Source organism: Lepus europaeus, chromosome 1, assembly GCF_033115175.1.
Source record: "Lepus europaeus isolate LE1 chromosome 1, mLepTim1.pri, whole genome shotgun sequence".
Taxonomy (NCBI): Eukaryota; Metazoa; Chordata; class Mammalia; order Lagomorpha; family Leporidae; genus Lepus; species Lepus europaeus.
In genome coordinates this window covers 90,655,043-90,681,440 of record NC_084827.1, presented here as the reverse complement: position 1 = coordinate 90,681,440, position 26,398 = coordinate 90,655,043, and the positions used below count along the sequence as shown (strand labels likewise).

General features: G+C 45.3%; 1 protein-coding gene across 1 annotated transcript in view; it reads right to left on the bottom strand.

Annotated features, from left to right (window-relative positions):
- Window positions 1–26,398, bottom strand: part of KIF5C (kinesin family member 5C) — a 177,482-nt gene that overhangs the window by 65,638 nt on the left and 85,446 nt on the right. The window contains exons 6-11 of the mRNA XM_062186550.1: window positions 26,198–26,253; window positions 25,464–25,551; window positions 21,448–21,572; window positions 18,713–18,817; window positions 18,190–18,338; window positions 5,546–5,694 (exon numbers count right to left, since the gene is read on the bottom strand). Coding sequence (XP_062042534.1) covers window positions 5,546–5,694; window positions 18,190–18,338; window positions 18,713–18,817; window positions 21,448–21,572; window positions 25,464–25,551; window positions 26,198–26,253 — 672 coding nt within the window. The remainder of the gene's footprint in view (window positions 1–5,545; window positions 5,695–18,189; window positions 18,339–18,712; window positions 18,818–21,447; window positions 21,573–25,463; window positions 25,552–26,197; window positions 26,254–26,398) is intronic.

Sequence of the window (26,398 nt, the reverse complement as noted above, 5' to 3'; positions counted from 1 at the left end):
GATACACCAGATTATCAGGTGCTCCTTTTACTGATTTATACCTCTATAAAAAGTTATTTCTTTTTATGCAAAATCCCAAGCACCAAGGGAGAACACAAGTGAAGACTCACAGGGAGCTGTGGACCCAGATACAGCTGACATCATGACCTCAGCCCTCAGCTCTCCTTCCTATTCTCCTGACAAGAGTTTTCTGGGTGGACTGAGAAAGGTTGAGGTAACCTAGGCGCCATAACTCACTCTGAACCCAGCTATCTAAATCTATCTCCATGGTGGTCTAGTCCCTTCCGCACATACACAAGATCAACAAAGCAATAGCAAGCCAGTTTCTAATGACTGCCCCACCCCACCTATTCCTTAAGCAAACAGGTGAGTGCATTTCCATGAGGCAGAACCTGGAGATCTGAAGAAAGGCTGACAGTCACTCAACAACCATTTGCATGACAGCACCTCAGCTTTCTTTGGAGGAATGACCCCCACACACACACACACACACATACAACCTGCACTGTCTTCATCAGCCATTTAGGGAAGCACCCCATCCTGATCCAGCCACAGCACACCACCAGGCACAGTGTCCCCACTTCTATCTGAGCCTCTGAATCTCCAACAAAATCTTGCAGGGATGGAAACACCAGCTGGGGATGAGTTCTGCCAGGTGTGGCCCCTGGGAGACCTGCTGCTTTGTCCCCATTGCGTGCATCCACCCTGGGGCAGGCCCAGCTGCTGCTGTTGGAACTTGGTTCCTTGGCTGGTCTTTGGATTCCGCAAATGTATCTCCTTTTTCTTTCAGCTGGGTGGGGCCAACTCCTGTCACTTGCAACCCACTGCACACTGGGAAATTGAACTACACGAGTAAGTGGCTCTTCTAGTTCTTTCTGTCAGAAAAACAAGGTGTGGCCTCTCCTTCAGACACCATGCATATGCCCAGAGCTATCCTGCCCCAATGGGGATGTCAGAAATGAATGAAGGCTCCACCGTGTCCAGAACAGAAAACGGTCTGGCCTGTATTGTAAAGTACTCTGCTGTTTAGTCAGTCGGGGCTGCATGCTGGGAGCTGCTGAACCACAGATCCTTATTTCTAACTGCTCCAGAGACTGGAAAGTGGCAGATCAGGAGGCCAGCATGGCCAGGCTCCCGTGAGGACTCTCTTCCAGCTCTGCAGAGAGCATCCTCTCCACCCTCACAAGGCAGACAGCAGACAAAAGCAAACTCTCACGGGCGCCATGCTCAGGACACAACCACCTTCCAAAGGCCTCCCCTCCTAACACCACCACGCTGGGGTGAGGATTTCAGCATAAGAATTCAGAGAGGACTAAAACATTCATTCTGTGAGGGGTTAAAATTGATGCAGGTGGATAGGGAGGGGTGTGTTGGTGGTGGGGAAGGGTGGAACAAGCCTCTAGGCATGTGACAAACAATATTTCATAACTTCTGAATGATTTAGGGCAGTCATGCCCCCTCCTGGGGCACAGTTCCATCACTGCCAATTGGATCAGCCCTGTCTCCCTTCACTTACCTACGTTATGTGGCTGCACCTCACTTGCAATTGGCTTCCTAGTCCTTTGCATCACTGTCTGACTCTATAACAGCACACACACACACACACACTTCTCTACTATATACCTTCCTCTTACAGCTGGAATAGAGGAGCCAAATGCTTAACATTATAAACACACAGTGCAAGGCAGAACTCATTCCCAGGGAGCGTGCACTCAGACCACAGAGTGCAAACATCAGTAACAGGAAATGTTGAGGGGATTTGAAGTAGCTGCTTCTTACAAGATTAGAACCTTTGTGTGTGTGTGTCTAACTTCACAAGAAAGTGGGCAATATCCTGCCACTCTGATTTTCATGGTGGGCACCACCTCTTCCCTACTCCCCTTCTGAAATCCCAGCTCTCCGAGTTATGCCCGCCAGCCACGCCCTCAGGAGGAATTAGGACACACACTCAGGGACCCCACCAAAGGGCTTCCAGTGCCTTCCTCCTTTGGGAAGCACCTTCCACACCTGTCTAACTTGCCAGAGTACAAATCACTAGTGCCAGCTCCTTGTCAGTCAGGTGCCCTCGGTTCAGGTCCCAACTCTCCCAGTGACCAGTCCCCTTGGGGGACTCTTCTAACCTGTGGTCACCTCAAGGGCTACTTGAGGATAAAACATCCAACTTGGGAATCTAACGGAAAGCCTGGCTCAGTTTTCTGTAGATGGGACATACACTGGCATGTTGTGTGATGTATGGTTGGTTAATCCTTGAGACAGCTCTGCACTCCCCACATCTCCTTCCCACTCTCCTCCCACCTGAAATTTCTATCACTCGAGTCAGTTTTCTACATTTAACAACTCTGCCTCCAGAAAAGTCAGCTTTAGCTCACAAATGTCACCTTGGGGGGACAGAGAGCTCTACAGAACCCCTGCCCTCCCATCCTCCTCACTCTCTTGTCTTCCCTCCTCTCCCCCTCTCCAAAGTCTGTAGGGGACCTCACCCCTACCTACACCCTCAAGCACACCCTAAGCAAATCCCTCTCTCTGGCTCAGGCTGCTCCTCTGAGCTCCAACCCCAGAAGTAACTCCTGTGAAACCTTCCCCTAGATGCTCCACGGGTACCCCAATCTCCCCTCCTCGTCTCCCTAGTTCTTGGTCAGCACTTCCGTCTCAGGGGCTGTCCATCCCTCCAGCCAGCTCAGCAACTCAGAAAACTTGGAGCCGACCTTGACACCTACCTCTGCCCATAACCAAGTCCCCAGCGAACCCTGTTAATGTCGCCTCCTAAATGCCCCTTGGCCCTATCCATTTCTCTCTCTTCCACTACCATGCCTGCCTCTCAATTCAACTGCCACCATTTCACACCTGGGAGACTGTCCCAGTCCTAGCCCTCCTCAGCCCTCTTCAGTCTAGTCTCCAACACAACCTAAAAAGTGTCAATTCCCATTTGTGCAATCTGCAGCTTAATTCCCGTGAATGGTACCATGGTTAATTTTAACTGTCAGGTGACTGGCCTGAGGAATAGCCAGAATGGGGTGTTTGCAAAGGAGACTGACACATGAGTCGATGGACTCTGCAGGGAAGATTCACTCCCCACGTGGGCGGCACCATCCAAAGGGCAGGGGCAGAGAAAGAACAAACAGGGAGGGCAAATTGATCTCTCTACTGAGAGCTGAGACACTCTCCCCACTCCTGCCCCTGGACACCAGAAATCCAGGCTCTTCAGCCTTTGGACAACTCCAAGATCTACAGCAGCAGCACCCAGGCTCTCAGTCTTGGGCCTCACATTGAGGCTCATGTTACCAGTTTCCCTGGTTCTGAGGCCTTCAGATTTGGCCTGAGCCATATCACTGATACCTCAGGTCTCAGATCGTGGGACTCCTTAGCCTCCATAATTGCATGAACCAATTGCCCTAATAATTCTCCTCTCACATATCCCCTTTTTCTGTCTCTCTGGAGAACTCTAACATAAAGAGCCTCCCATTGCCTCCATGATAATGACCAAAATCCTGGACAAGGACTGTGCAGCCCTGTGCAGGACCACCACACCTACCTCTCCAGCTCATCCAGGCCAGTGCTCCCCATCCCAATCCTCCACACTGGCCTTCCAGGGCCATCACACATAACAGTCCCTCCAGCTGCAACCCTCACCTCTATTCACGCCTCCTATTCACCGGGCTAGCTGCTGTTTCTCCAGATCTTATTCCCCAGGAAGTCTTCACCAGCTACTCAGTCACTGTCAGGGTTCCTGCTGTGGTGACCACAGGGGCCTTACACCCTTCTTGGTGCGCAGCACAGTCTATCACCACCCCCGTTCTGATGGTGCCCCGACCCCACCTTCACACTCAGAGCATAAGGTCCCTGAGAGCAGAGACCCTGTCCTCCTGCCCACCTTTCCATCTCCAGCACCAGCATTACTAACTACACTTACTGCAAGTCTCTTGGGTGTCAGAAACCATGCTTTGCTTCTCCCAAATTATGGACCTGGAGGGCTTACGTGGGAGTTCATGCAAGAGGGTACAGAAACAGTTTCGGAGTAGATTTCCAAGGGGGGTGAAATGAGACAAGAGCAGGGCAGAGTACCCCAAAAAAGAGGCTAGGCACAAGGCAGAGTTGGGCAAACAAGGCCACAGGTGGATCCCACAGGGCAGCAACTGCAGGGGGATGGATGGCTGGAGGGTCAGAGCTTGGTAAGAGACAGGAATTAATGTAAAATAACAAGGCTCACTGCCCACTCTGCAGTGCTTCTAAGGCCAGTCCCACATCCTTTCACCAGAAGGCTTCACCAAATGCCTCAGTGACACAGCAGAAATGCCAGAAAGAGAACAAAACTTCACACGGCCACTCCCCACCTTGTCTTCTACCCCTGGACGCCCCCCCTCTCTTGCCAAACTGCAAGGCGTCATCCACCAGCCCTAGGTGCTGAGCTATTCAATTATTCTAGCAGCTTTCAAAACAGGTGTGCAGCCAGAAATTTTTCCAGAATGAAAAGAATCCAGTTATTTAGGCTACTGGGTCATTTGGTGGTGATCCTCTCTTGAATTCTCATTTGCCACTAATTGTTTTTCAATTAAACAGTAGCTCATTGACACCCTACCCCTTCTAGTGAACATTAGTGGCAGACATATCATCACTAGACAACCTGCTGCTCACTCTGCAGTTACACACAGGCAGGAGCCCTCCTGATCCTGCCAGCAGCCCTGGACTCCTACTCCCACCCAGAGCTGAGGCCTGCCCTTGTACCCGAAATAAACACTGAGCAGGCAGCACAAGTGCCAACTATCCACCAGCCCCACACACACACCCCAACTGTCGTGTGTCAGCTACATATGCGTAAAAGCACGACTTCTATCTCCCCACCGCCAGCCCATGCTAAAATCACCAGAATAATCAGCCTCTACTTGGGGCTGGAAACCCCTCTTTGCGCCTCACCCACAGTCCACCCACCCACTGTACGTCAGTTCTCTGAGATATTTTCTCCCTGTGGAACAAACTAAAGAGAATATTTTGGGGAAAGAGGAAAACTAGTCACGAAACGAGCCTTTAAGACTCCATTTTAGCACGGGGCTTCTTTTAGGAGCCTTCTATTTCTGCTCTGAAGAAGCAGGGTCTGGTGATGAGCTGGGTAAAAAAACAAAAAAAGTGCAAGTATTTGTAGATGCGACCTTTAACCCCAAATCAGTAATAAAACTCACCTAAGAGAGAATGACATTTTTCATTCCATTAAAAGCAACCTGAGCCATCACGGCTCAGGCAGCGCCCTCTAAACCTCAGAGAGGGCTACCAGAGAATGAATGGCAGTAACGGACAGGGGACACCTCCATTGGAAAGAGTTTAGAACAACCTTGCAAATAGCCACTTGTTGCCCACCCTCACCAACAATGTTGCCAGACAACGCACTGCACTAGAGAACAAGAAAGCATGGCCTGTTTACATAGATTGCTGTGAGGCAGAACCAAGTTCCACCAACATCCCCTATTTTCCAAGGATCCCCAGAGGCAGCCAGTGGCCACAGGAGAGAGAAAGCACACCCTGTGGCGGTGGGTGGCCTCTCCATTCTGCTTACCATTCCTCCACCTGTTGAGCTCCATCTCCAGATGCTGGATCACGTTCTTCAAAGTCTTGTTTTTCTCTTTCTCTTTCTCATACTTCTTCTTCCATTCTTCCGCCGTCAGTTCCAGGTTCACGGAGACTGTGTTCTTGATGGTCTTAGCTCTGGGATTAAAAACACAGACTCTGAATGCAGCTATCAGCGTTTGCTGGGTCGGCATAAATAAGCCTCAATTCTTGTCCTGACCAAAGGTGGGACTGGAGAGGGAGGAGGGACCTGTGACTCTGCCCACACTCCTGGCTGGATTAATGGTACCACTGTTCCTTGAGGCTCACAACGCATCCTCTCCTTTTCTCCTTCACATCCCACTGCTATGTTTAATGAACCTTTTTTCTAGTTGTGTCATAGGTTCACCTCTTTCTCTAGTCCCATGCCACCATCCTAGTCTCTCTTTAGAGCCCTGGTTTAGGATTATAGCATCCTCTTTTAAGCGGCCTAAATACCACTGCCAGATTCACTTTCCTAAGGACAGTATCCTTTCAATTCAATAAACATTTATGGGGGCCCAGCATTGTGGTGCACTGTGTTAAGTCACTGCCTACAACACCAGCATCCCATGTCCTGGTTGCTTCACTTCCCATCCAGCTCCCTGCTAATGTGCCTGGGAAAGCAGTGGAAGATGGCCCAAGTGCTTGGGCCCCTGTCACCCACACAGAAGATCCTGATGAAGCTCCGGGCTCCTGGCACAGCCCTGGTCATTGTAGCTATTTGGAGAGCGAACCAGAGCATGGAAGATCTCTCTCTCTCTTTCTCTCTCTGCCTTTCAAGTAAATAAATAACTCTTTAAAAAAAAAAGTTCATAGAAATGCAAGAATTTAAAAATTTTTACACCAAAATAAACTTCTTTTAATTCCACTTTTCCACAAACGTTTTGAAGTTCCTTCATGTGTGATAGCCAATTTCATTTGTTGTTTACTTTTTCATTTTAAACTCCCAACACTTCTTACCCTGTCATGCTTGCCAGCACAACCTGACATGTGATTCAGGTAAATTACTACTGTCACCAAGTGACATTGTGGACATGATTCTACTTTAGTGGGAGAAATTCGGCAGAGCTCATCAGCACTACAGATGTCATCACAAACATTCATTCCTAAAGCAGACGACTAAATAACCCAACTGTCAAAAGAGAAATTAAACAACTTCAACATGACACTCCACTAAAGAATTAGTATAATTCTTTCTCGTTTGCCGCGCCTGGAGGCTGCTGTCCCCAGAAGTGCTTCAACTCTAATTTTTCAACCTGCAGCAGCTTCACTACTACTTTAAAGTCTGTTCCAGTCTGACACTCTCGCCTCACCTTCCAACAGCCTCAGGCGGTACTACAGATGTTTCTCAGCAACAATCACAAACAGCGCAGCATCCGCTATCAACTTAGTAAGGCAAAAAGTGAAAAATAACTCCTGGCGAAAATGCTTGTGCACATTTTGAGATACACTTTGGGACTTTTAATCTTACGTTTTAAATCATAAAGAGTCCCTGGGTGATCTCAAATGGTACCAGAAAGAAAAAGTGCAAGCTTCTATGCTACACTCAGGCAGGTTTAGCCAGAGGCACGTTCTATGAGCAGACTCACAAGGTCATCATTGGTATAACTAATCCTCATTCCTGAAGATCTTTGCAAAGCTGCCCAGAAAATTCTTTGTCTTCTACTTCTGTGGTAGGCAGCATCCTGGCAAGGCACAGATGACCAGTTCAAGTTGTATAATTTGCAGAGAGCTTAACAAATAAATATTAAAGTGATAAAAGGGTACCCCAAGGTAGAAGTGGGAGAGCCATTACTGCCCAAAGGCTAAAGGGAGGTCCATAGCAGGACAGCTGGCGGGAATAGTAACAGTCTTTAATGGGAGGAAACAACCAATCCAAAATGTACCTGCAGAAAGGGAGGGAGCCAGGAAAAAAAATCCTGATTTTACTCCCATCATCCTGTGTTCCTTCCCCCACTGGCTGAACCTAACTGGAAGCCAGAGGCAAGGGAGCCCATGGCAATAGTACAAGCCGGTCACCCTCCAGGACATCAAGAGACAGTACAGAAAAGTCCAGAGGAGAACATGGAAGATAAGCCACCTAACTTTTCATCTGGAACTGAAACAACAATGGGAAACCATGTCTCACGCTGGATCCCTAGACTTATTTATTCAGTCCCAAACACAGCTGAAGAGAAGCCTATACATCCTCTAGAGACAGAAGATGAAGAAATCAGATGATAGGGAAAGATATCCATTCTCCCAAAACTGTCCTACAGGTTAAAAATAATCCCCTCAAAAGCTCTAGAGGAGGGAGTGTGTGTGTGTGTGTGTGTGTGCAGAAACGGGCAAGTTGGTCATAGGTATTTAAAAAGGCCAAGAAAGCAATCACAATTTTGAAGATCAAAATTAGGGAATGGATTATCAACACTCTTAAAGCCACGGTAATTAAAACTGATGAGCCAGGTTGGAATAGAACCAGAATGGGATGGCCAGGAACTTTCATCTGATTCACAACAAAGGTGCCTGCACAGCACAGGGGAAGCACAGTGTTCTCTCAGTCCTCGGCCCTAGGGAGAGGGAGGACGTCACCCCCGTAATGTATATCTAACTCTATTCCAGATGGACCACAGGCACAAGTGTGAAAGGTAAAACAGCAGAGCTTCTAGAAGTAAACACAAGAGACCTTCTTCAAGTTTTTGGGTAGGCAAAGGTAAAAGGAAAAAATAAATCTGACTTCATTAAAATTAAAAACCTCTTTTCATTAAAAGTCTCCATAGGAGACTGAAAAGGCAATCATAAAGTACAAGATAAATAAAACACATATCCATGAAAAAGGACTTACCTAGAATAACTCCTATAAATCAGTAAGAAAAAATCTGGCAAGGAATTATTGCCAATAAAACACTTGGTGGGGGCGTATAACATTGCTAGCCATCAGGGAAATGCAAATTAAGACCACAATGAGATACTTTTATACATTCAATAGAATGGCTAAGAATTCTAACACTGATAATGGCAACTGTTGGTGAGAATAAGTGGTGACTATGCCACTCAATTGCTACTGGAGGAAGTGTGAATTATTACTATCATGCTGGAAAAGCGTCTGATAGTCTCTCCTGCAGCTCGGTATCTCAAACTCTACGACCTGGCAATTCTACTGGCAATAGAAATGGGAAGATGTGTTTACCTAAAGGCAGGACAACCAAATTCATGTAACTTCATTTACAAACAGAATACCACAATGAAAGCAATCCAAATATTAATCCATCTACAGTAGAAATATCTATTAATATACTGCCATAGTCATAGAACAGAATACTATATATAAAACTGAAAAATTAGCTACTACCACATCTAACAATGTAGATGAACTTCATAGATAACAATATTGCAGAGAAGCCAGATACAAAACAGTACTATGTGATCTCATCTATACATCAAGTTCAAAGACAGACAGCACTAATCTACGTTGATGGAAGTCAGGATGGCAGTTACCTTGAGCATCCTAAGAGTGCGCTAGAGAGGCTTCCAAGATGTCGAGCAGTGCTTACAGATGTGGATACATGTGTAAAATTTCCGAGCTCTACACTCAGATTTATGCATTTCACTACACACATGCCATATTCAATAAAAATAAGAAAATCAAACTGAGTGGAAAGAAACCACTTCAGACAGATCATGGATTAAACTAACGTTACCAGGGCCTACATCATGGTGCAACAGGTTAAACAGCTGCCTGAGATGCCACCATCCCGTATGAGCACTGGATCAAGTCCCAGCTGCTCTGTTTCTGATCCAGCCCTCTGCTTATACGCAGAAGATGGCACAAGTGGTTGGACCACTGCCACCCACATGAGCCCGGATAGAGTTCCAGGCTCCTAGCTTCCCTAGCCGATGTAGCCACTGGGGAGTGAACCAACATATGAAGATTCTCTCTCTCTCTCTCTCTCTCTCTCTCTCTGTCTATCCCCCCTCCCTCTCTCTCTAACTGTGCTTTTCAAATAAATAAAATGGATCTTTAAATTTAAAAAAGCAGGGGCTGGCACTGTGGTGCAGTAGGTTAAAGCCCTGGCCTGAAGTGCCAACATCCCATATGGGCTTCAGTTCTAGTCCCGGCTGCTCCTCCTCCAATCCAGCTCTCTGCTATGGCCTGGGATAGCAGTAAAAGATGGCCCAAGTGCTTGGGCCCCTGTACCAGTGTGGGAGACCCGGAGGAAGCTCCTGACTCCCAGCTCTGGATTGGCGCACTTCGGCCGTTGCAGTCACTTGGGGTGTGAACCAGTGGACGAAGATCTCTCTCTCTCTCTGACTCTGCCTCTGTCTCTCTGTACCTCTGCCTTTCAAATAAATAATCTTAAAAAAAAAAAAGAGTAATAAAGTCTCAGTCCTTTATTCCATTAAGAAACCAAGAGTAAAAGAATGTAGAATATCTAAAATCTTTCTTTTCACTTTAGAAAATTTAAAGAATGAATCTAATGATCATTAGCTTTTATCTAATTTTTCCTCTTAAAATGCATTTTCTTCCTTTGGGAATACCCAAGGAGTTACTACCAGTATAGGATACATAGTTAGGGGTCTGCTGCATTGTTTACTTCAGAGCATGTCAAAGGCTTCCATACCTTAGCCTTTTTGTGGGGGTATTTTCCACCCACTTGCTAGCTGTTATCACACTAAACCCCATCCTGACTCAAACACAGTAGATCAGTGTGGCTCCTGGGCTGAAGGCTGCACATGGACAAGATGTGGGGGCTGTGCACATACCTACACCCAATATGTGTGCATTTACTGCTTGGCCTGGTTTCCAGAAGAATTTCAGGCAGCTTGTAAGTAACAAAATCAACCAGAGAGCAGAAAGCAAATGCTCCCAAGGCAGGTTCACAATTCTGCCTAGCTAAAGATACACATTAACAGCAATAGCATCCAGCCCAAGAGTTCTGGAACATTAGCTCTTTGATAAAGGAAAACAAGCCAACAAATTCACAGGGGCCCTATTTTAGCCACCTACTGCTCATTCATCATCTTTAAAGATTGTGATATCATCTGATTAATCCGAATTGACCAGATCATTCACCAAGAAGCAAAAAGGGTTCCTTGGGTCTTCATTTCTAAAAACCCTTAGGTTTTAATGAGACCTTCCAATGTGTATACAGATAAAATGCCTATTCCTCCAGTTACAGTTAAGAGAGCTGAGCTAAATCCTAACCAAAGGGTACCTAAAGGGAGCACCTTAATTCTGTGTTAAGCTTACACCCTAACAAAAAGATCCATTCAGCAAAAACGAGCCCAATTATGAGGGTGCCATTCTCAGGAATCTGTTTTGCAGCTTTTCAATAATAGACGAGATAGGCCAGCGCCACGGCTCAATAGGCTAATCCTCTGCCTGCGGCGCTGGCACATTGGGTTCTAGTCCCAGTCGGGGCGCCAGTTTCTGTCCCGGTTGCCCCTCTTCCAGGCCAGCTCTCTGCTGTGGCCCAGGAGTGCGGTGGAGGATGGCCCAAGTGCTTGGGCCCTGCACCCGCATGGGGGACCAGGAGAAGCACCTGGCTCCTGGCTTCGGATCAGCGTGGTGCGCCGGCCGCAGCGGCCGTTGTGGGGTGAACCAATGGAAAAGGAAGACCTTTCTCTCTGTCTCTCTCTCTCACTGTCTAACTCTGCCTGTCAAAAAAATAATAATAATAGATGAGCTAGACTTGTCCCAGATAAAAAAATCTCTTTACCCCACAGGGAGAGAATTTAAACCAAGTATTTAGAAGACCTCAGAGTTAATGAACACGAGCCCCCTTTGGAGAAGGCAGACTCGGCACAGCGAACTAAGAACCCAGGCCCCACAGGACCTGACACTGAGACAGTGAAGTCAGAACACATAGGAGGAGGACAACCACTGCCTTGTTCTGGAACATTCTGCCATTTCCTTTCCAGCACCACTCAGCCCCTCCACCACTGAATTTGCAGTTTATGTGGTCACAAGTGCATGCGCAGGCTCCTTAGAGGGTGGCTCATTTCCACACGAAGGTCAAACACCCACACAAGACGTCCTCACAATTTGGCACTTAAATGAAGTTCTTGTTGAATGTTGGGGAAGGGGGAACAGTACTAGATTCATGAACTCAAATCACCCTGCGTCCTGATAAATCCCCAAGTGTTTCCCTCTATTCGTTAGAACTGGCCATTGACAGTTCTAAATGATACACATATTTCCTTTCCTTGGAGCTGCTTCTAATTACTTTGGCCTCCCTGCAAGATAAAGGAAGACGTTTGTCCCTAAGACCTTCAGCCCTCTTGTTTCAGTCTCTTCCTTCTTTGTCCAGTTGGTCAGGAGAGCCCTGGCATTTCACTAAGGAGCTCTAGACAAACCCACATGTTCAACACACAGAAGTAAATCTCTAACGTGTGATCTTGCTTTGTGAAGAGAGACTGAGATCCACCCACTCTACCCACTACAGGGGAGAAAGGGGAAGGGCAGTGTAGCATCCTTCTTCAGTCAGGGTTCTCCAGAGCAACTGAACAACAGGAGTCAGACAGGAATATACAGACTACTATACTCATATACCCATCTGTGTGTGTGTGTGTGTGATCCTATTATATACACAACATATATCTTATTTATTTCTTTAAAGAAATTGGCCCAGAGGATCATGTCAGGGCTGGAAACAGCAGGTGATGCTACAGTCTTAAATCTGTTGTTCTCCTGGAAGCCTTGGATTTTGCTTTTAAGGTCCTCAACTGATGGATAAGGCTGGCTTTCACTGTCACGGATAATTTGCTTAACTTAAAGCCAACTCACTGTAGATGTTAACCATATCTACAAAATACCATCATAGCAACATCTTCATTATGTAACTGCACTCTAGTTTGGCCAAGCTGACACATGGCACCAGACATCACACCTCTAACCTGCTGGAAGTTCTGGTTCCCACCTGAACACTCTCTAGGAAATACCCCTGCCCCAGAGCACCTTCCCAGTTCCTGGGGAGGTCACTGCCCTGCTCTGGAGGCAGGGAGGGGAGGGAAGGAGAAATGGACATTCTGTCTTTTAAAGGGCTTAGGTCTCCGCAGAAACATTCTGAAGTGAATTAAAAGAGGATTTGCATCCAGTTAAACTTAGGTCACTCACAGCAGCTCTCCCTCCAAGAGCAAAAATTAACCGTAGTTTTCACTACCAGGCCCTCCACCAGGGGTGATTTAAGTCTCATTGGCTCCTATGTCGAAAGTGTAGCCTAGTGTCTTGCCTTGGCCAAAGAGCTCACTCTGACCCTGCAGGTAACTTTCTCGCATTCTCTGGTAACATGAATTTTACATGCACACCGTTCGGGTTCTCCAGTGCCTCACCCAGCTACCATTATACTGGCAGGTGGGTTTTTTTTAAAATGCACATCGGGGAAAGAAGAAAGAATATTACTTTCTCCAAGTTATCAATCCTCCTTCCACATTCAGCATATAAATAAAACCTTTGAATTATTCATGCTGGCTCAATCAGAACTCTTGATGCCACAGATGTGCTGACTCAGAACTTGCAACGCTGACTGGCCTACTCCCTTGAGGCTCCCTCTCCCTTCATTACCTCGCCACATCAAGGTGCATTAGATGAGTTTCCAAGATCATTGGGTGATCTGAGTTCACTTTTCTAAAACTTAGAAAATCTTTTTCAAATAGTGCTATAGAAGTAGTTTGGAAGAGTGATTAAGACTAAAAATTAAAATGCTGGAAGCCAAAAGAAGAATCAATGAAAACGCTCTAATTTGACTCCAGCTTTTTGAGTCTCTAGTGCCTGCGAACGCAAACACATGTCCTCAGCCAGATTTAAAGCTCTCAGAGCACGGAAGGCACTCCTTCACTGGCACAACGCTGGGATTCAGGGGATGAACCTGACGGAATGGAAGAGGCAGAATTTATTGGTGAAAACAAGACACAGCCATGGTGACTTTTCCCCTTTAATTCCAGACCCTAATCCAGAATCCTGAAGGGTGCTGGCAGGACTCTCGAGGGGAGCCTTCAGGCACCTGAAGACTCTCACATGTTTTTATTGCTTTAAAGTACATGCTATTGTTTTCTTAGAGCAAAAATACAGTTAAGCCTAGCAACTAACATGTATTTGCTCCACATCCTTGAAAGAACCACATGGGAATAACTGAAGAGTTTGATGCTGCTCTGAGGTCTGGCCACCCCCACAACAAGAATATAATGAACGTTCGTTACACTGAGTTTGGGATGTGCCCAGCAGTCTTTCCTGAGTTCAAAGTGCTTAATCTCATTAGCTATCAGATACCATGTCTAATCCAATGTTCAGACTCATGTCTGCTGTATAATTGGGTTCAATGAGTGCACTTAACAATAAAGCAGGTACTGGCCCCAGAGAGTTCTATATCCTTGAAGACTCCATAGAGGGAAGGGATCAAAACCTCATGCATTTCTGATTATAGACTGGAAAGCAAAACAGATCCAAACCGAAGCCAACTTCTGGCCATAATGGTTCAGCAGCACCCCAGGTCCCAAGGTCTCCTACACAATAATCTCTATGCCCATCTGTTCATTCATATATGCACCATTTATTTATTGACATCTACTGTGCACTACTTTTGCTGAGTACTTGATGGAAAATCGATCCCAGTGTGAAAATCAGTCCTTGCTGTCATGGAGCTCAGAATCTAGGTGACTCTGGTAAAAGAATGTGGACTGACCTGTTTCACTCAAAAACATCGTGACCTTACTGTTTATTTCCTGGAATCCCAAGTTATCAACAGTATTTCTTTATTTGGTCAGTCTAGAAACATAATTCAAATTCTTCTTCATCCAATCTTGAGCCTTACTTCACAGTGCTTCCCCATATAGCACCTCACCTGCAGCCCAGCCCATCCATGACTACGACCTCCCTGAGCCTCAATACTGTCAGAAAGGAGGAGCTTCATGCCATCTGCTAACTGAAAACTGAGGCAACTCATGTAATCGTCCCAAACAATGCTGAGAGGTAGGCAGTACTGCAGCCCTTTCTACAGTGGAAAGACCAGAAGCTCAGAGAGAAGTAAATGAGAAAGTGGGTCAGTAGCAGAACTTACTTTCAAAATTGGGTTGACTGACCCAAAGGGCACTGCTCACCCATGCACTGCACTCCTACAGGTTGCTAAATGGAGCAGCCTGCGTGAGAGAGGCTGTAAGTCAAATGGTATAGGCTACACCCTAAGACATGCTGTGTGTTTAGTCATTTCCTGGCAGTGTGGTCTCAGGTATGATACCTAATGGCTCTGAGCCTAAGCCTCAATTTCTTCCTCCATTCAAGGTGAGGTAATGCCTACTTCTTAGAATTGCTAGGAGGATTTTGACATGCTTGACAAATACTAGGCGCTAAAAACAATGTTAGTGGTAATGATGATGTTGGTGATGGCCTCACTGAGATCAGAAGAAAGACAATAAAAGGGGCCGGCGCTGTGGCATAGCGGGTGAAGCCACTGCCTGCAGTGCCGGTACCCCACATGGGCACTGGTTCAAGACCTGGCCGCTCCACTTCCAATCCAGCTCTCTGCTATGGCCTGGGAAAGCACTAGAAGATGGCCCAAGTCCTTGGGCCCATGCATCCTCGTGGGAGACCTGGAAGAAGCTCCTGTTTCATGACTTTGGATCAGTAGAGCTCCGGCCGTTGAGGCCAGTTGGGAAGTAAACCAGCAGATGGAAGACCTCTCTCTCTCTGCCTCTCCTTCTCTCTTTGTAACTCTCACTTTCAAATAAATAAATAAAACCTTAAAAAAAATAAAGACAATAATAACAACTGATACCTAAAAAACTCCTGTAGATAGCCGCAAATGCCCTGTAAAAAAGACACCTGCAGACAGACAGACAAATACTCCCAAAGACACAAAATATATTTGTTTGCCAGGTGAGAATCATTTTTAAAGAGATGGTTGCCTTATCAGTGCATTTGGAGTTGGTCTGTTCGAACATGTCTTCAGAGAAAACCATTACAGTCTGAGTCGAAGATGCTGTGTGAGTGGTGGGGGAGGCAGTCTCTGCGTCCCCGAAGCAGATGCTGGTTTACAGGGTATCCTGGGACCCTGGAGAAAAGCAGGGGTTGTCCTACCACCACTGCATTGACCTGAGTATTTGTCTAATCAAGGAAGTCATGTGAGAGGAAGGAAAGGACTCAAATCCAGTTTAACAGATACATTAGTTCTACGACAACTCAATGTAATTATTATTTATTTAGACATCCCACAGGTGCCTCAACTGCATGTTCTGTTGAGGGCTCAGGAAATGACTGGGGCTTAATGCAGTTTAACCAAGACATAACAATCTCCCATACATCCCACCCCCACTTGTCCTTACCCCAGGCATCTGAAACTATTCTTCAAGCCTGACCACACAGCACACACAGCCCCAGTACCCACCCCCAAGAAAAGGCAGGGCAGCGCCTTCTCGATGAGGCCCCCAGATAATGGGGAACCTGTCTGGAGAGCACAGGATTCTCCACAGTCAACTGGAATGATGGCAGCAGAGTCGTGTTATCCAGCCTCAGCTCCTGGCTCAGCCCACTGAGTGCTGAAGATGCTTCAATCACCCAAATCCACGGCACCCTAAGCACTCAAGAACTGATACCAAGGTCCTCATAGCTGGGAGGATCAGGCCCGGACACCAGAACTGGGGAAACACAAATGGTAGGAGGCCAGGCCTTGGGCAATGTGAAAAAGAAACAAGCAATACTACACATCGGTTTAAAAAAAAAAAAAAAAGTGAAATCCGGTCATTTGCAACAAAATGGAGGAATCTGGAAAACATCATACTTAGTGAAATATGCCAGTCCCAAAAGGATGGATACCATATGTTCTCCCTGATCTGTGATAACTAACAGAGCACCTAAAAGGAAATCTGTAGAAGTGAAATTGACACTTTGAGAAGCAAAGGGCTGAGAATAGCCCTTGTCTTAACTATCAAGGAATAGTTCTTTTTTTTTCTCTTCTTCATACTATTTGTTGAACTCTTTAATTAACAGTTAATAAAATGTGTATGAAGTCAATTAAAAATAGATCTCAGTAAAAAATAAGAGTGGAAATAAGAGAGAGAGGAGGAAGTTTGTAACTGTAAAGCTGTATAGTTCTGCATACATTCCTATGGACTCACCTCTAAGGATACAATTTAAAAACTTGCCATGGGAACCCAAATCCCATTAAGCTAGATGGTAAAAATACCATCTTAAGTGTTAAAATGATCATATAGACAGTGTTAAATGTTAAAAGGATCATATAAATTAGTGTCTGATAATAATAATATAATTAAAAAGGAGAGAACTTTACAACATGGGAAGGAGTCCACACAGAGGACTCATAGAATGACAATCACTTTAAATAAACACTCTGACCTCAGAATCAGCCCTTAATGCTTTCTGGTCTGGCTGACAAGCCCATGAGAGCATTTCAGGCATGGAAAGCCAAGACACTGTGGCAAAATGTCCTACATGAAGGATTTCTGTGAGTGAGACCCCAGTGCAAAGCAGGGGCCATCAAAGAAAGATGTACTTTTCTCTGAAAAGAGGAGAGAACTTCCACTTCGCTTATGGCCTCCTCTAAATACTGATGGAGACTGTGGATTCAAAAGGCTTCCATAGCCTTGGCAGCTCATTTCAAGAGCCTCGGGTGATCACTGATGTCATATATAAAAGTGTTAATAGCTAAATTAACAACAGGAGTCACTATGCACTTATTTCCCATGCAGGACTTCTGTCCTCAATGAGTTGTATTACGAGAGTTAACTGTAAAACTTGTTCTCAAACAGTGCAAATTATTGAAATTTTTACTTAGTATAGAGTTGGTCTTCTGTGTATAAAGTTAATTGAAAATGAATCTTAATGGAGAATGGGACTGGGAATGGAAGAGGGAGGAGGTGATGGGGTGGGAGCATGGATATGGTGGGAAGAATCACTATATTCCTAAAGTTGTACTTATGAAATTTGTACTCTTTAAATAAATGGTTTCTTTGGGAAAAAAAATAAGAAAGAAACGGCCAAGAAAGGTATGAACCAATCCACACATACCAAAGTGGTGCTGGGCTTACTAAGAGGCCCCCACTGCCCATCTATTCCCACTGCCCAGAGATCTAGGGAGTTTCACTGTGGCATCAGGGAAGGTGAGAAGACAGCTGCCGCCTACCTCTTTCCTCACTGTGCATTTTGTGCCTCCTACCCCAGGGTTAGTGTGGATTCCATGACCATGCATTCACCTAAGTTCCCTGTTGTTCTGTCAGCAATTTTGCAATGGATCCCAAATACTGGAGTTCAAGGCACTTACCAATCTTGAGAGGTATCCAACTGAAATCACATGAACCTACAAGTTAAGACTGCACTTCCACGAAGGACAAAAGTAATGGGTCCACTATATTACCAACAATCCCATCTGTAACAAACTAGAGTGCGTCGGTTTCTTTTAAACATCATACCTTTGAGTGACACATTCTCGGTTATTAACCAAAAACATAATTATCCCTTTGGTCTGAATAAATAATACCTCAAGCTCATTGATCACAGGCTGGATGCAATTTAGTCACTGGCTCCTTGCCTCCTCACTTTGTTACCCCCTGCCACTAGCCCCTCACTCACTCCTGAGACCTAAGGCCCACTACAGAGCATGGGTTGCTAGGGACTCCACATACCTCTGTCCAAACATCAACGTGGACTTGGTCTCCGCCTCATTGAAGACAGAAGGAGAACAGCAAATAACAATAGTGGTCCTACAGTTCCCACCCAGTGAGTCCTGGAGAATTCGAGTCATCTTGCTGTCCCGGTATGGCACATGTGTTTTCTGTGTTGGAAAAGAAAAATTATTGGTTTTGATAGCCCATTCTAAGAAACAAACCCAGAGGCAAGCAAGTTAGGGAGGAGCTTAGAAACACGCGTGAAGTAAGAATTGGCCGCTGTGCCTTTGACTCTTTCCCCAGTTTAATAATTAATGAATGGTGACGGGGCAGGGCGGGGGGGGGGGGGTAGGAAATTAGTACCACCATTCAGTTTTTGATGGACTAGATTGTCCCAGCAGGCAAGTGGCCAGGCCAGGATCTCCTTGGTCATCTTCCAGTTGGGAAAACAGAGGACTCTCGGATGTGTGGCAAAGGGAATATGCATACCCAAAAGGAAACCTCACGACATTATTTAATACACAGGGACAGGATCACTTACTGTCCCTTCTGCCAAGGCAGAGATCACGTTTCCAAGAGCAGACAAAGACTTATTGATATTTTTAGCTTCATCCAGAACAGCTCCCTCGGCACCAGTTTTGCTGACCTACCAGAGAGAAGAGAAAGCAGTGAGCTGCTCAAGAGAGCAAAAGTGCAAGGGAGAAAATTCACACTCATTCGTGGGCATAGGGGGAGATCCTCTCGGAAGGCGAAGGAAAAACAAAAGTAAATAAGAACCACTTGGATGAAGCCGTCCCTCGTGCCCAAGGCTGGGGATTCAGTCTCTCCTGCTTGTCATTTTCCTCTCAATTAGGTTTTAGTGGAATGGCAGAAATGCCTCAAGTGCTGAAGCTGCAGATGCTTCCCCAGAGGACATCCATCCACAGAAACCAGGCTCCAGAAATGCTGTCACCACGGCAGGCTCGGGTCCTCAGAGACGGAACCACTATCTCCATGCCAGAGGGAGGCCAGAGGGCCACATTCAGAGCACACATGGTCCTGGGCACGATGAGTGGGCACAGGAAGGACACTGCAAATTACAAGCTTAGAACTCTGCCAAAGGACTACAGGTGCTGGGCACACTTGTCCACACTCTGCTCCCTGCCTACTTACTCCCCTAGCAAGGAAAACGGGGCTCAATCATCCCAAAAGGCAAAAAAGCTCAGAGAGGCAGGGAAAGTCAAGAAAGCATACACTGCATTATAAATCTGTCTCTTTTTCCTCTGCAGCCAGAGGGGCATGCACGCTCCTCCTCTATCATGTTGTTACAGGTAATGTCCCATCTACAGCATTTGCTCCAGGTGGAGAGCAGTGCACAGATGCTAGGGAGAAAAGGAGCCCTGCATGATTCATGTCTCTGCTGAAAGGACTAATGATACAGGTGAGCAGCTGCGCTCAGAAGAAAGGAAAGAGGAGAGGAATAGTTTTAAGCCGCACCAAGATGGATTTCAATTACACATAAAGGAGAAGTCCTAACGATCAAAGTGAACGCATGTCCAGGGCGCCTCTCTCAGGAGTGTGTGGATGTACCCCTGCTCACGGACACAGATCACGTGGTTGATGGGTCACAAATAAGGCTATTGAAACAGAACTTCTTAAACACATTTTCATATTTCAGCATCTTAACTCTGTGAAATACACCAGGCAGGTCCTATCTATCAGCTTCCTTCTACAGACAAGGAAAATTGAGCTCCAGAGACATCAGACTGCCAGCCTCAGGGAGGGACAGCAGGTCGCAGAGGTGGGAACCACAGCCCAGCGCTCTGTGCTGCAAGATCGAGCTGGCACATGCATGTGGACACATCCAGGCAAAGGAAAACCGACATGAACAAAGGAAAACATGCCAGCACTACCACTTTAAACCCCTCAGAAACACAAGGGGGTCTGCAGAAAGTTCACGGAAAATGCGTATCATGAAAAAAATATATTTTACGCCCAAATAAATTTACCTTTTCATTCCATTTTTCTATGAACTTTTGAATTCATATCATTAGCAATAACCCAACACTGTGCAGAGGCAGGTCTTCACTATGATCTGCCAGCGTGAGGCAGTTTTCAGGTGTATCTGGACCCTAAGTACTCATCTCTGTGCGTGGCAAGAATGAAGGTGCCATCAGGCTCTTTACGCCAACCCATACATGGCATGGTCGGAAAGCTGATCTGCTGTCAACAGTCAGTCGGGAACACAACAGCACTGCTTTGTAACTTCAAAGTTACAAGTCCACACCAGCACAATGTTGGACTCCCAACCAGGAATATCCAAAGGATCTTCTGCTCATAGCCCCACAAATGCAAACGAGAGGGAAACTCAAGGAATCATGACTTAGACAGATGCTAGAGGACACAACTTGGCAAATGGGAACTCAGTGATGTGGTGCAGCAAGTGGGGGTCAATGATACGGTGAGGGAGACTGACCAAACCTTAAGGCTCGCCCTGATGGCCACAAAAGGCATGATGGCAGTGACAATGGAGGGAAAGGCACTGTGCAAGTGCATTTGCTCTGAGATGTTGCCCAACGGGGAGGGATTCCCCAGCCATAGTGTGGCAGCAGGAGTCTCCATTTGTGCTACAGAATTGAGGCTGGTAAGGGGCAGGTGGGAGATGGAGATTCTAAGAAGCCTACTTGGGAGGCATGGGATGGGGTACAGATGTCAAAAGAGAGTCCTGACAAAACCAGACACCAGTTTGTGGCTAAAAGAATGAGCACAGGACTCACAGCCTAAGGAACCAAGGCTGCCCTCAGAAGATAGATCAGTCCATGCCCACTGCCAGGAGAACCAGGAAGAGGCCGAGGTTATACAGATTTTATCAGCAAAACACAGCCACAGAGGCAGAGCTGCTGCTTCCCATGCCAAAGCCACTCCCTGGCCTAGCTGAGCCTGGTACACAGGGCATCTTCCCTTTTCTCGGACATTCGTGCCCCTTCCACATTGGCACAGCTGTCCTTGTCAGGATACGTTCAGACCAACACTTGACTAACGTTGTCGCCAGGGCCTGCTAGGCATAAATCACCATTAGCATTCAGAGCACCTGCCTGTGACGTGAACAGGGAACTTCAGGACCAGAAAATAAAGAGCAGGGAAACAAAGGTTAAATTTAATAACACCTTGGCACAACATCAGAAACTTAAAAAGCTTTTTAAAATAGGGAATAGAAAGGAATAAAAATTACACCATTGCACACTGAAGCAAACAACAGGGGGAAATTATAGATAATACAAATAAAGAACCAATTACCTTTTCGCTCCCAGCCAAATCAACCAAATAAAGCTTCCCACTGAGTTTTTTTTCAGTCTCCACATTCTCTTGTTTAATATTAATCAGGAAGATACTGTGACTTCTAGAGCTGTGTTCATTCATGTCTGAAAAGGAAAATAGTTTACTGCGCTACAAAACACACATAAACTGAGACGGCAAACCTCTCGACTAAAAAGCACAATAAATCATGTCTTTCCAGTCAGTTGTAAAAACCACCCAAGACACACTGTTTCCTCTTAAAAACAATGCTCACTCTAGAAAAGCAAGATTTAACATGTCTTCAAGTAGCAGAGAAATTCATCTAAAAATCATGGTCAACAGTCTGAGACTCTCCAGCTCTGCCTGAAGCCCACATCCTACCACAGCCTGACTCCCCTTCAGCATACAGCTTTTCCCTGCCTCACTTTAAATCTCACAGACGTTACTATCTTGATTAGTACCTGATATATCCAGTCACGTATGGAAGCCTGACTTTACCAGGAATAGTATAAGCTTCCTTAAGGAAGGATTAAGACTTTCTTAAGGAAGGATTAAGACCTACACCTCTTCTGCAACTCATGTTAAGTGCATAGAAGATCTCAAAGATTAAATACGTCCCTATTAGGATGGAGTACTGGAAATAAAGTTCCTGGAAAACCCTGGCCTGTCAACCAGGCAGAAACAGAGGCCCACAATGCAACCCTCACCAGCAATCATTGCTCAAAACCACCTCACCAGATATGTGAAAAGTCCTACAGAAACCATTCTTAAGAAACTGTTAGGACTATTTAACAAAGCATACAAAATCCACACATAAAAATCACTCACATTTCTACATCACAATAATCTAAATTAAGAAAATGCCATTTATAATAGGAAAAAAAATAATAAAATATTTAGGAACAAATTTTAAAAAGGAAGTAAAAGTTTTGTACACTGAAAATTAGGAAACGTTGCCAAAGATATTAAAGAAAACACAAATGGGAAGACATCCCATGTACATTGGAAGACGTACTCTGGCAAAATGTCAACACCAGAGGCCAGTGTTGTAGCACAGCAGGTTAGCAGCCGCCTGCGACGATGGCATCCCATATGGGTGCCAGTTCATGTTTCAGCTGCTCTATTTTTAATCCAGCTCCCTGCTAATGCACCTGGGAAAGCAGCGGAAGATGCCCAAGTGCTTGGGCCCCCGCTACTCACATGAGAGACCCAGACGAAGCTCTTGGCTCCTAGCTGTTGCAGCCATTTGGGGAGTGAACCAGTGAATGGAAGATCTCTCACTCTCTTTCTCTGTCTCTGTCTCTGTCTCTCTCTCTCTGTAACTCTGCCTTTCAAATAAATAAATCTTCAAAATGTCAACGCCATCCAAAATAACCCACATGTTCAATGCAAACGCTATCAAAATCTCAGTGACAGTTTCTGTAGAAACAGAAAATTCCATCCTAAGATTCATACAGAATCTCAAGAGATCCTGAATAGTCAAAACAATCTTGAAAAGTAAGAACAAGGTTGGCCACCTCACAGTTACTGCTTTCAAAAGTTACTACAAAGCAACAGTAATCAGAACAGTGTGGTAGTAGCAAAAGACCAACATACAGATGAACGGAACAAAACAAAGAGCCCTAAAATAAACTCAAGCACATCAAATAACCTTCATCAAGGGTAACCAAAAAGTTCAAGGGGGAAATGACAGTCCTTTCACCAAATGGTGCTGCAATATTTACACACAAAAGGCTCAAACCATACACAAAAATTGACTCAGAAAGGAAAATGTAAGATTCTTTGAGGAAATCATAGCACCAGATTTGGCAATGATTCCTTGGACAAGACACTAAAAGCATAAGGTTCTAGCAATAGATGGGTGGAAATGATGTTAACACACAATGAGGATGTGTTTAATGCCACAGAGCTGCATAGTTAGCTAATGTTCTGAAGCAGCAGATCTAAACTAAGGAACTGAAAGGTATACCGTGAATAATAATTAGTCATGAATAATTCATGACTAACAACAGCTTATGAAACAGAATGAACTACTTTTTTGCCAAAACAGATATATTACTGATATAAGCATATCAGTATTGGGCAGCCATGTGGCACACTGGTTAAATAGGGCGTGGGACATCCTTATCCTATAGCAGAGTGGCTAGGTTTCAGTCCCAGGCTCTGCTAACATGGACCTTGGGAGACAGTATAGGTAGTGGTTCAAGTACTCGGGTCTCTTCCATTCATCTCGGAAACCTGGATTGGGTTCTCAACTCCCAGCTTTGGCCTGGATCAGCTCTGGCTATTATAGGCAACTGGGGAATGAGCCAGTGGATGGGAGATCTCCTTCTCTATCCATCTGTCTCACTGCCTTTCTAGTATATAAAATAAAGATTGTTTTTTTAAAAACAATCTTACACTCTTCCCTGTGTACATGTTTTAAGCAAGAGGGAAAGAAGTGAAGTCTGATCACACCGTATACAAGTTTAGGCTCTGGGGCTGGCACTGTGGTATAGTACGTAAAGCATCTGCCTGCAGCATCAGCATCCCATAGGGGCACCAGCTCTATTCCCTACTGCTCCTCTTCCAATCCAGCTCTCTGCTATGGCTTGGAAAGCAGTAGAAGGTGGCCCAAGTCCTTGGGCCCTTGCACCCAGTGGGAGACCTGGAAGAAGCTCCTGCCTCCTGACTTTGGCTTTGATCAGACCAGCTCCATCTGTTGCAGCCGTTTGAGGAGTGAACCAGCAGATGGAAGACCTTTCTCTCTGTCTCTCCCTCTCTCTATCTGTAACTCAGCCTCTCAAATAAATAAATCAATCTTTAAAAAAAAAAGTCTAGACTCACCTATGAAATCTGCCACATATATAAACATCATCAGACACACTCTTGGGGTAGAGAAAAGGCTGGATCACAGAATCATAGAAACTCAGGTGGAAAAGACTTAAAGAGCTGAGATGAGCCTCTTCTACAACAGGATAGTGAACTCACTCTCTCTCTAGGAGCAGGCTTTAGTTGGGGCAGCCATAAGGATTACAGAGTTCTTACGGCAAATGAAAATCTATCCTCCCTAGTGGTTAAGACACTGCTTCCTAATATATGTATACCCTGGGAAGAAGCAGGTGATGGTTCAACTACCTAGAATCCCGCCACTCACATGGGACACCTGGACTGATTTTCCAGCTGGGTCTCAGATTCAGCCTGGTACAGTCCAGGCTGCTGTGGGCATTTGTACAGTGAACCAAAAGATGGGAGCCTTCTGTTTGTTTTTTTGTCTCTGACTTTCTCTCTCAAATAAATAAAATGAACTAATTTTTTAGAAGCTATGCCTCCCAAGAACCTCAGCAATCCTGCAAGTCTACCCATTGAGACCAAACAGAGCAAGCTGACCTTCTGACCCAGGATTGGTACCTTCAACTGCCCACACGTCCTCCTCAGATGTTTCTCCCCTCCAACTTCCTCTTTTGGTGAACTTACTTTCATTTGGCCGCATCCTTCTATGCCTACCCAACCTTTTCATGGAACCTCTGCCGCTCTAGTACCATATATGCTGCTTGCCTAAGATGCCCATGCTGGGGAAGGTAGTGCCCAGCAAATGAGCCAATCAGAATGCATCTGCTATTAACGCAGCATTGGAACGTTACCAGAAAGCTCCAAGTTCTGCTTTCTGACTTCCTCCTTGCCTTTCTTTTCCTCTTATATGAATGGCATGCAGAATTTGTTGGCTTGGATTTTCTTAACCTGAATACTAACATGGTTAAAATAACATTCAGGCTTAAGCTGTTATCAAGGTCCATAGTCGCAATCAATATTTCCATAACCTCAGAGTACTATGCACAGCCAACAGCACCTTTCCCAAAACCTGCCCTGGACACCCTGGGACTACACTTGTTCTGATGTCTGGGTTCAGGTCACCATTCACCACACACCTTGCCATGTATTGCTTCATTTGTACCTCACCTCCACCTGTGCTGGGTGGGAGACAGACATCTGTATCCTAAGTGACAGGAGAGGAAACACCACCAGTGTGTGCTTACTTGTTACAGCCACATGTCGGTTTGCTTTGCCTTCGTCTATCACGTCCATGACCTCCTCAGGGCTGGACACAAACCTCTCGGTGCACCCCTGGAAGAAGCACAGCAAGTGCACCATTAAAAAAGTTGTAAAGCAACAATATTTTAAGATACCTCAACATTTTTCCATTTCTCTTCTACAAATGCAGATAAATGGGAAGGCTACAATGTTGAGCCAACAACTTTCCCTTCCTGAATTCCAGGTTTCCTAAAAAGTAAACCACGAAGAAATGCTGAATTTTCCTAGGTGCCTGAGTACATACTCATACGTAACAACAATATTGTCAGGAGACAGACCATAAAACAAGAAAATCGATGATAACATGAAGTTTCTTTTTGCATTCCATCTTTATGTATATGCCATTTTAGTCAACATTAGATACTTTGAAGTTCTAGACAGAATGCTATTGAGACTTCCCTTAACTGTAAAGTACAAACTGTTGTATTCAATACCAAAACTTCTTTAAATGTGAATAACATCAAATAATAATATTGAAATCATAAGTTCATATAAAGAAATTATATTATTGAAGAAATTAAATGTTGATTTTAAAGCAGATGAATATCAAATGTAAGGAACATGAGTAAACATCTCTATACCCTTTATAGATAATATTCTTGTCATCTTGTGTAATAGTTATTACAACGGTTTGACAGGGGAGAAATCGGGTGCACCACCAATCAAGTCTTCTTCATACCTTTACATATGGGACTCTGTTTTTATCTTCATGAACAGCCAGGTTGGTCTTGGACACTAAAGAGATGATGAGGAGAAAAAAGTTAAAGCGCTTACATTGGAGGAAAAAATAGAAATTGTTAAGAAGATAGGTAAACCTAATCTGCCTGCAATATGCAAACTTAAACCTTGGCTTAGGATGAGCATGGAGCCTAAAGGCAAG